The following is a 10,000-nucleotide window of genomic DNA, read 5'->3' on the forward strand; positions in this document are numbered from 1 at the left end:
TCCCTCTCTCCCTCTCTCTCTTCCCCCCTCTCTCTCTCTCTTAGCGTCAAGTTTACACGCAAGATGTTTACGATCTCGTTTCTGTCAGTGTCCGCGAGTGAGCCGATTGAGCGTTCATTCGCATAAGCTTATTTTAGCTTCGTTATCCTCTTCAGTAGTTTTGCTGAGAGGGTGCAAAATGTACATAACAGACATCATAGAGTTTTCTCCCGTCTGTTATTTTCATGCACACACACATATGCATATATATATATATATATATATATATATATATATATATATATATATATATTTATCTATATATGTACACACACACACACACACACACACACACACACACACACACACACACACACACACACACACACACACACACACACACACACACACACACACACACACACACACATACATACATACATATATATATATATATATATATTTATATATATATATATATATATATATATACACACACACACACACCGGTATGTGTGTGTGTGTGCGCGCATGTGAATATAAAACATCAGCGTCATCTTTCACCAAACACAAAACCTGCTGTCACCACAACTACAACAACAACCACCATAGTTACCCCCCCTCTCACAGCTCTTAATCACCTCCTCCCCGCCCCCCTCCCTTCCGCGCACAATCAACGCAACAGCCTCCCCCCTACCAGCCCCCCTTCTCACCAACACTCCCCCCCCCCCCCCCAAATCAACGCCTCCTCCTCCACCGCCGCCGCCAGCCTCCGGTCCATCAGCCGGGTGAATGGGAAGGTGGAGTTAAGTATCAATAAAATCCACTATCTCAATTTCCTCGGGGTCTCATTCCGTCTCTCGGTTGCCTTAGGGGCGGCGTGACGGAGAACCGCCCCCGCGCCTTCCGCTGCTTGGTGTAGCGGGCGGGCGGGCTGGCGGGCGGGCGAGAGGCTGGGCTATCTGAGGCTCCGGGGTCCGTGCGGCTACGGGTGCTCCTGGTGATCTGTGGCTACTGAGGATCCCAGGGCTATGGAGCTACGGGGCTACTAGTGTGGCTACGTGGTGACTGGTTTTCCTACGGCTATGTGGCCGGTTTTCCTCTCTCTCTCTTTCTTTCCGTTTTTTGTTCTATTCTTTTTTTTTTTTTTTTTTTTTTTTTTTTTTTTTTTTTTTTTTGTTCCTTGCATAATGTTTCATTAGTTTTTGTATTTCTTTTTTTTTTAATTTCTTGGTATTCACGCATGTTCTTGCGCTGTGTAAAACATGTAATTTAGTCGGATGTAAGCTTATCTTCTACTTTTGTTTTCTATCTGTGTTTCATTTAACTCTTTGTCTTGCTCTGCTCTCTCTCTCTCTCTCTCTCTGTCTTTCTCTCTCTTACTCTCTCCCTCCCTCTCTCTCTTTCTCTTTCTCTCTCTCTCTCTTTCTCTCTCTCTCTCTCTGTGTGTGTGTCTGTCTCCGACTCTCTCTCTCTCTTAACGTCAATTCTCTCTGACTAATATATTTACTTGAAATGTGATTTACGTTTGCAATCCTTTCTCAGGGCGATTGCAACTGCTCTCCCGGTCATCTTTGTTCGTTTGCAATAATTTACTTCCCTGGGTTGCAAGTCTGTCTATTCATTTCTCTCTCTCTTCGTTTATCTGTCTCTCCTCTCTCTCTCTCTCTCTTTTCTGCGTCCCTTTCTCCATGTGTGTGATGCTCTGTATGATCAATTATTGTATTTTTTTATTGGTATTATATTCACTAATGCATTCTTTTGTACGTTTTTTAACTTCATTTTCCCTCGCTACATCAAGCCTGGTTCGGTATAAATACAGTACTGTGACTGCGCTTTGTAATTTTCACTTCAGAATCTCTTCTGTGAATCAATGAAAGTTCATCGTCTGCTACGTGTAGAGTGAGAGGAAAACGTCCACACAAATGTATGTATTTATGTATGTATGTATCAGAGAGAGAGAGAGAGAGAGAGAGAGAGAGAGAGAGAGAGAGAGAGAGAGAGAGAGAGAGAGAGAGAGAGAGAGAGAGAGAGTGTGTGTGTGTGTGTGTGTGTGTGTGTGTGTGTGTGTGTGTGTGTGTGTGTGTGTGTGTGTGTGTGTGTGTGTGTGTGTGTGCGCGCGTGCCTGCGCATATTACATTCACCCTAATACACCAGGAAACGCTATGCCATTATTTTCATTACCATTATAAGCCATATCATCTTTACAGCTATTATATCTCTCATTTATAGATACATTTTTTATTTGGCAATTTGTCATTTCATTTATCACTCTCAAGTACTGGTCCCTCTTTCATTGAAATGTATCTTTATTTCTCAGTGTAATGATCCATTTTATATTTCAATTGTATCAACTAGTACCAGTTATCATGAAAAAAACTTAAATGACAGCATGAACTAAAAATTATAGTAATAGATACACAAATAATGAATTACCGGCTATTCATTTTAAAAAAACTGAATAACTTTCCTTTTGCCCTGCTGTTTATTCACTGGCATCGCTCTTTCATGTTCGCCGGAGTGATCTTGCGTCCAGCGAGGCGAGGGCGTCGTTTTTAGCGTCTCCCGGGCTTATCGTACGCCTGGCTTATCAGTCCACAGTGTCAATTGACGTTCCAGCTCCCTGGCCAATCTCTTCTGCCTGACCGTTGCATGCATGGCGAGAGTGCCGTGCATGCGTCCCGGTCTCTTGCATGGACTGTATCTAAAACATGCGAACAGCTCATGTCGACACGTCTAGATACACATGCATACATACGCACACGCGCTCTCTCACTCGCTCACACTGTGTCGACAAAACCGACATGCTTTTTGGCTGAAAGGTTAAATGAAACACCTGGGATCTCCTTTGTACAAAATATATTCACTTTAAGAAAAGTGCAATTCTAGACGATAACTTTGGTAACAAGAGAGTGGGGGTTCAAGAAGGGACTAGTCTGTGGCCTGCACTACCCATGTAGGTCAGGGGCGGCTGGCAGGGGGTCGGCCTGCACTCGCGGCGAAATCCAATAGGTCATCATCCTGTACTTGACCACGACCTAAGTCACCCATTTACAGGTCTTCTGGTACCACGACCTGCGGATTGTACTTTGTCCCGAAAGTCCGAATGGAAGGCCGCGACCTGCACACCTCGGCCTGCCTCGTGCGAAGGCCGAGGAGGAGCAGCGAGGCCAAGGGGCAGCTCGCGCGCATGTCCTCGACCTTCCTTGCACGCAGGTCGGCCTCGACGCCTGCGGCTTCCATTGCTTTTCTTATTCCGTCTCGACCTTTTTTTTTTTTATTAAATGCTCGTTGAGGATATCTAAGGATACAACTTCTTTGTAGTATCGTTACCTTAAAAAAAGTATACCATAATATATATATATATATATTTTTTTTTAGTATCATCACCTTAGAAAGAAGCATACCGTATTCTTTTTTTAAAGGTTTCAAGGCGGGTCAGGTTTCAAGAACTCTTTTTATTAACTCAAATAGATTCTGCACACATTAACCAAGAATTTCCATAAATTCTTACACTCCTCTGCCTATTCTTGTTTTCCTCTAGTGACTTCGAAAGCTGTTTTTTTTTTTTTTTTTTTTTTTTCCAGTAAAGGGAAAAGGGATTTGGAGAAAGGGATGACTTGGCCGTTATGAGAAGCCTTTTTTGAAATGTTATATAGGCCTAGCCTGGGAGGCCGCCACAGCTGTTTAGTTTAGTTTTTTTTTGGCTTTTTGTTTTTGTTTTAGTGCTTATGGCATTTAAAGGAACCCGAATACAAATGGGATGGGAGGAGGAATGTTATTCTTTGAAAAAGGAAAGCCTGTTTTGAAGTTCTGATCAAAATGCAGTCTAAGTTCAGAAAATAAAAGAAAGACAAAATATGAGAGGAAAACGAATGATGTATGGCAAAAAAAGAAATAAATAAAAGAGTAATAAAATATATATAACAAAAAATGACCGGTGATATTAACCAAACACTATCAAAATTAATAAAACCGAAATAGTTTTATACTCTACCCACAATTCTGAAGAGCAAAACTGAACATTTAAAGGACATGCATACGCATATCAAAATATACAATATACTATATATATATATATGTATATATATATATATATACATACATACATACATATATACATATATATATACACACTTATACATATATGTATATGTATATATGTATATATACATTACATATATGTATATATTTAATATATATATATATATTATATATGCGTATCTTGTCAGTGCAATAAATAAGCGAAAATAAATTGCCACAAGAACGGGACAACTCAAGAGAAAATCAAATATATTAGCGACGTATAATGAATTATATAAGTATTTTAATGCTTTGTTTCAGTACCAACGGAGAAGAAGTTATAAATGAATGCAAGTGAATTGAGGAAGAGCAGAGATGATGATACTAAAATAAAAACAAATAATAATAATAATAATAATAATAATAATAGCATAACAACAATGATAATCACTATCACATAACAGAACAAACAAACAGATGCACTTGTCTCTTGAATTTAGAAGAGGTCAGGCTTTATCTGTCCTATTTTTGTTATTTTTAGGGTTACTTTCGTATTCGTCGAGTTATCAAAAATTTATTCAAAATATCCTTCAAAATAGTTCAAAAGACTGGGAGGGAGGAGGTTAGGGAAGAGGAAGAGGAAGTGGAGGGTTAATTAAGGGAAAGGGAGGGGAAAGGGAGGGGAAAGGGAGGGGAAAGGGAGGGGAATATAAGGGTCTTTGAGCACATGTATAGTTTAACAAAGATATGGGGAAGAAGGGGGGGGAGGGGGGAATTGTTCGTGCCAAGTTATAAGGACAACGAGGTCTATACAACACCAAAAGATTTTTTTTTTTTTATACACTTAGCATACAAAAAAAGCATCTCACTCCCATGCATATGATAAAATGGGAAAAAAGCCAATCTTGTCGTGAACTTGTCCAGGATTCGGTTCACCTTTTTGCTCTGGTTTCTTATCGACTTATATCTTAGCACTGAACAGCACTACACACAATATCAATAAATATAAACAAAAAGTGTTTTTTTTTCTTAAATCTTTCTCTCGCTCGCTCTCGCTCTCGCTCTTTCTCTCTCTCTCTCGCTCTCTTCCAAGTAACTTCTACAGCGAAAGTGAACCTTAGCGTCTGATTCCACAAAGGTCAAGATACACAGGCGTGGCATTGGAAAGTGACTCTTACCAGCGAGGTTCCCGTTCGCTGAGGATGCCACGTGTACAGATGCAAATAATGACCGTATACATGAGGTTGTGACAAGTCCGGGTAATAATTCTCAAGGTATTATATCTTCCTTCACGCGACTGATCAGCATTATAGAGTTGTACCATGTTCATGAGTTTGTTCACAGTGCACACAAAGGGATGAACAAAATGTTATTTATATACATACGTACGCGTGTATATATACATATACATAAATATAAATATATGTATGTATATACCTATAAATGTATATGTATGTATATGTATATACAACATAATATATATATTTACATATACATACATACATATTATATATATATATATATATATATATATATATATATGTGTGTACGGTATATATGTTTCTTGTGCCCGCGATGTGCACAGCTTACAAGAAAAAGGAAAGAGAAAGCAAACAAGATGACGTCATAGAAAGTGGTGTTCAGACCGAGCGGTCCTTTTCGACTTCTCCGCCGCCTGATGAGCCCTTCTCGTGTCACGCTAAACCATTCACGAATAGAACAAATATTTAAAAAAAAGAAAAAAAGAAAACTTATGTATATCTATGTATATATATATGACAGTCAATTCCGAATATATAAGTATTTTCAATAACGATTAAAAAAACAACTGAATCAATTTAAGCTATTTCCTTTTCCTCCTTTTCTCCTATTTATTTATTTTTTGCTCTCATTAAAAATTAGATAAAAAAAAGATCGAATAAATAATAATCGAATAAAATAATGAAGCAAGTCTATTTTTCCAATGCACTGAAAACACTGATAACATATCACTATATAATTCCTTTCTTACACACAAACGGCCGAACACCTCAGTCGAGTTCACTGAGCTAGCCTGCCTGGGACACGCCACGAAGGGCAGGGGGTTGGGGCACCGACTGACATGGGGAGGGAAAGGTGGGGAGGGGAGGGGAGGGGAGGAGGGGAAGGAGAAGGGGAGGGGGAAGGTGGAGAGGGGAAGGAATGGGGAGGGAGTGGGAGAGGGGAAGGAAGGGGGAGAGGGAGGGGAAGGGAGAGGGGAAAGTTGAGAGGGGAGGGGAAGGGGAAGGAAGGGGGAGGGAGGGGGAGGGAGGGAGAGGGAGTGGGAGAGGGGGAAGAGGAAGATAAAAAGAGAGGAACTGGGGTATGGGAGAGGGAAGAGGAAAAGGGTAAAGGGAGCGTACAGGGTGTGTTGGAGGGAGTGTGTGTAGTGTCCTTGGAGAGAAGACTTCAAGATTTCTCTATCCCCCCTTTTTTTAGCGGCTTTTGTGTCCCTCATCCCATCTTCGTCGCGGCTACGAAAAAGATAGATGAGGAATGATCTTAAGAAATAAAAAAAAAGAAAAAAAAGTTTAATCGACCCCATTTCCGAGCCATGCTTATCAATCAAGCCAAAAAAGAAAAAAAAAAAAAATGGAGGATGAGGGCTGACCATACATACTACCCCCCCTCAAAAAAAAAAAAAAAAAGGGTTGTGTTTTTCCCTCCCGCAAGGTACACATCGGTGATCCAAACACCTGCTCAAGCTCAACGGGCGTGACACTGTCTCAACTGGATTCCCAGACGAGGACACCGCTGCCTTAGAGAACAGGCCAAGACGTCTCTGGGTAAAGATGCGTGCGACTTGAGTAATATTTTTAACTAAGAGAGACAAAAAGAAAAGAAAAAAAAAAGAATGAAACATAATTATAGAAACAGTTATGATAATTATTATAATCATTTAATGTCATTGATAATAACATTTAAACTTTGTACATACAGTAAATGAACAACAAGGATGTGAGAAAACAGCCTTAACGATGTCTTTCATACACAATCAATCACCATTACCCCATAACAGTTAAGGAAAAATCAGCGTAATCGTCCAAATAACTTATTGTACACGCTAATAAAACTCTCTCTCTCTCTCTCTCTCTCTCTCTCTCACTCACTCTCTCTCTCTTTTGTATATAAGTCAAAAAGGGATGTTATGGAACAATGCTGTAAACATCACTCTCATTCTCTCCTATACACATTTGTATGCTCCTGTCCGCAAGTATCACATAAACTCTATCCCAACGTCATCTTGAAGCATCTCCACCCACCAGCTACCTAACGGTCCTCGCTAGCTCGCCTGTGATTGGTTGGCTGGAATTCAAAATTTCGAAACGAACGAACGAACCAACGAACGCTCTTTGCCGGTGATGAACATTATCGTGTAAAACAAAATTCATGCGTTGCTATTGCTTTGCTAAAAAAAAAGAAAACAAAAAAAAGAGAGAAAAGAAATCCATTTGAATCGCGGAAAAAAACGACCGTCAACATGAATTCTATCTTTTATATTTATTTTATTTTACTTTTTATTTTTAAATTCACAGGTGCTTTGAGGTGATTAGGGTTGGAGAGGTGGACACTCTTGCAAGTTCACGCTGAGATGAAGTGGAAATTAGTGTGAGCTGCGACTAGGTGTGTACAGAAAACGGGAAGCAAGATCAGGTTGGTGAAAGCAATTGTGCACATTATATACATATCAACCTGTCCGGTGCTACAGCTCTTAGATAGTCTTTTTTTCTGATTCGTAACTACTATTATTTTTTTTTTACGTATGAGAGAACACAAACAAGCTATTTTCCGAGCATGTTCATATTCATGACGTATTTATACACTCTTGAGCCGACACACAGAAAACGGTGAATGCGAAACGGCAAAGTGTTGCTGTCTCTTTTTCTTTTTCTTCTTTTTTTGGAGTTCCTTGTAAACACAAAAAGCCTCGCGAGCACTTTTGGTGTGGTTATGTTTTCCCTTTTTTGTTTCTTTCCTCTTTTCAACCTTTCACTTCTGTTTCTGTTTCCTCATTTGACTAGCACAGTTTTGTCCGATGAACGAGGATCTATATTCAATTACTCCGTAGAGACGAAAATCTAACTGATCACTAGAGAGTAATTGCTCCTTATGGCACACCAAAACAGGAAGAGTTTTCCGTCACTGTACATGCAATGGTTGATGAAAGTCTCCCTAAAATTCCTTACACTTTCACAAAAGGGTAGAGTCCGTAATCTCACACAGTAGCCTTAAAAATATATTTACAAGATAATATTAATGATGTAGTTGAAGATCTTCCAACTCTTTCATCATCGTAATGCTTTACATATCACATAACAGAGCCTTAAGAAAAAAATGTGACAAGTCCTTGCTTCTGTTTGCGAGAAAATCTAACGTCGGAACCCCTCTTTTCCTCGGCTTGGGGGGGAGGGGGGGGGCGGTTCTTGAGTCTGCTTGATGCTTGCGGTAAGACTATTGGTGGCTTCGTTCTTGGTTATTGATGCGGTAAACGGACTGCTTTGTTGCTGGTCTTCCGGAAAGGGGGTTGGGGTGCGGGGGGTTGTTTGCAGGTCGTTTGTGTTCGGTTCACGCGGGAGAGGGTTACTCACAACGGCTCTATGACTCGCCTTACAAGTCTTCGTGTTACCATCGCTGCAGTGGGTGGCAAGGGAGTGAAGGAACGCGGGTTTCCCGAAGGTCGCCTTCCTTGCTGTCCTTCACCCTCCCTGGCGAAGGGCGTCTCCCTCACCTGGCTGAAGGACTTCGGCTCCAGGATGTTCTCGGGCAGAATCCTCCACCCATCGCGCCGGAGACGGACTCGGGCGCCACACCCTCGCGCTCCATCTCTTGGGCCTTACAAGTGCCGCGCGGCGTCGAGGCAGGTGTCGGGTGTCGCCGCGAGGGGCTTCCCTTGCACGACCCCGCAGCCTGCACGAGCCACGGCGGCCGCCACGGCACCTGCGGTCACCCAGTGGTGTCCGCCGCCGCCGCGGCTCGGGATCAGAGCTGGGGCCGCCAGCGGGGGTGCGCCTGGCCGCCCGCCCTTCGCAGGATCGGCGGCGGAAGGGCCTGGGAGGGCGACGGATGCTGCATCTGCATGCGCGGAGGCAGCATCGAGAAGAGCTGCGCCGAAGACTGCGGCGGCTGCATCTGCGCTCGGTACGGCAGCTGTGATGGCATCTGTTGCGGCCCGCCGTACTGCTGCAGCTGGTTGGCATACTGCGGCACCTGAGATGGAACTTGCGGGATCGACATTGGCGGCTGCAACATCTGCGGGAGAAAGTGGGATGGCCCCTGCGATGGTAACGGAGAGTGTTGTTGGTGTTGCAGCGAAGGAGGCTGTGGTGGTCATGTACGCCGCCTCTTTCGCCCCCTCCCGGCCGCGTCTCATCGGTCCTCCATGGTCAGCGAGTCGGGACTGCCGTAGCCGCTGGAGGCGTCGTCGGCGGCCACCGCGTGGTTGGAGCTGTTGGGCTGCGGGGGGGCGGAGCTGGGCGGGGGCGCCTTCAGCCCGCTCCCGCCCCCTCCACCGCCCTCACCCAGGTGGTGGTGGTCTCCGAGGCCGCGATCGCTCACGCCCCCTGGGAGGTGGAGACCCGAGGTGCCCGGCCCTCCGCCGCCCAGGCCCAGGCCGTTCATCATCATCTGCTGCTGCTGATGCTGATGCGGGTGTTGATGCTGCTGCTGCTGTTGCTGTTGCTGTTGCTGTTGCTGCTGTTGCTGCTGGTGGTGCTGTGGAGGGAGGGTGGGGCCGAGGGGGGGAGCGGCGCCTCGTTGAGCCATGCTGGATTCCTCCGGGGGCTGCTGGGGGTGGAGAGAAGACGGAGGTTAGGACGCAGTCGGTCACCGCAAACAACGCAGAAATATACATATTATAGCTAGTGAATCCAATCGCTGCACCGACAGCCGTAACGATAATATACAACACGGAAACACAATACCTCCAGAACATGTTCTCAAGAGGGAATAATTACCCCCAGAAAGAGGAAGCAAAAGAAGA

General features: G+C 43.6%; 1 protein-coding gene across 2 annotated transcripts in view; it reads right to left on the reverse strand.

Moving 5' to 3' along the window:
• Nucleotides 1-9,262: 9,262 nt before the first annotated feature.
• LOC125036476 (hormone receptor 4-like) overlaps nucleotides 9,263-10,000 on the reverse strand; it is a 12,787-nt gene continuing 12,049 nt past the window's right edge. For both annotated transcript variants that reach the window (XM_047629078.1, XM_047629077.1), the window contains exon 3: nucleotides 9,263-9,804. In XM_047629078.1, the coding sequence (XP_047485034.1) occupies nucleotides 9,388-9,804 (417 nt within the window). In that variant the 3' untranslated portion in view covers nucleotides 9,263-9,387. The remainder of the gene's footprint in view (nucleotides 9,805-10,000) is intronic.

The sequence above is a fragment of the Penaeus chinensis genome, chromosome 21 (assembly GCF_019202785.1).
Source record: "Penaeus chinensis breed Huanghai No. 1 chromosome 21, ASM1920278v2, whole genome shotgun sequence".
Lineage (NCBI taxonomy): Eukaryota > Metazoa > Arthropoda > Malacostraca > Decapoda > Penaeidae > Penaeus > Penaeus chinensis.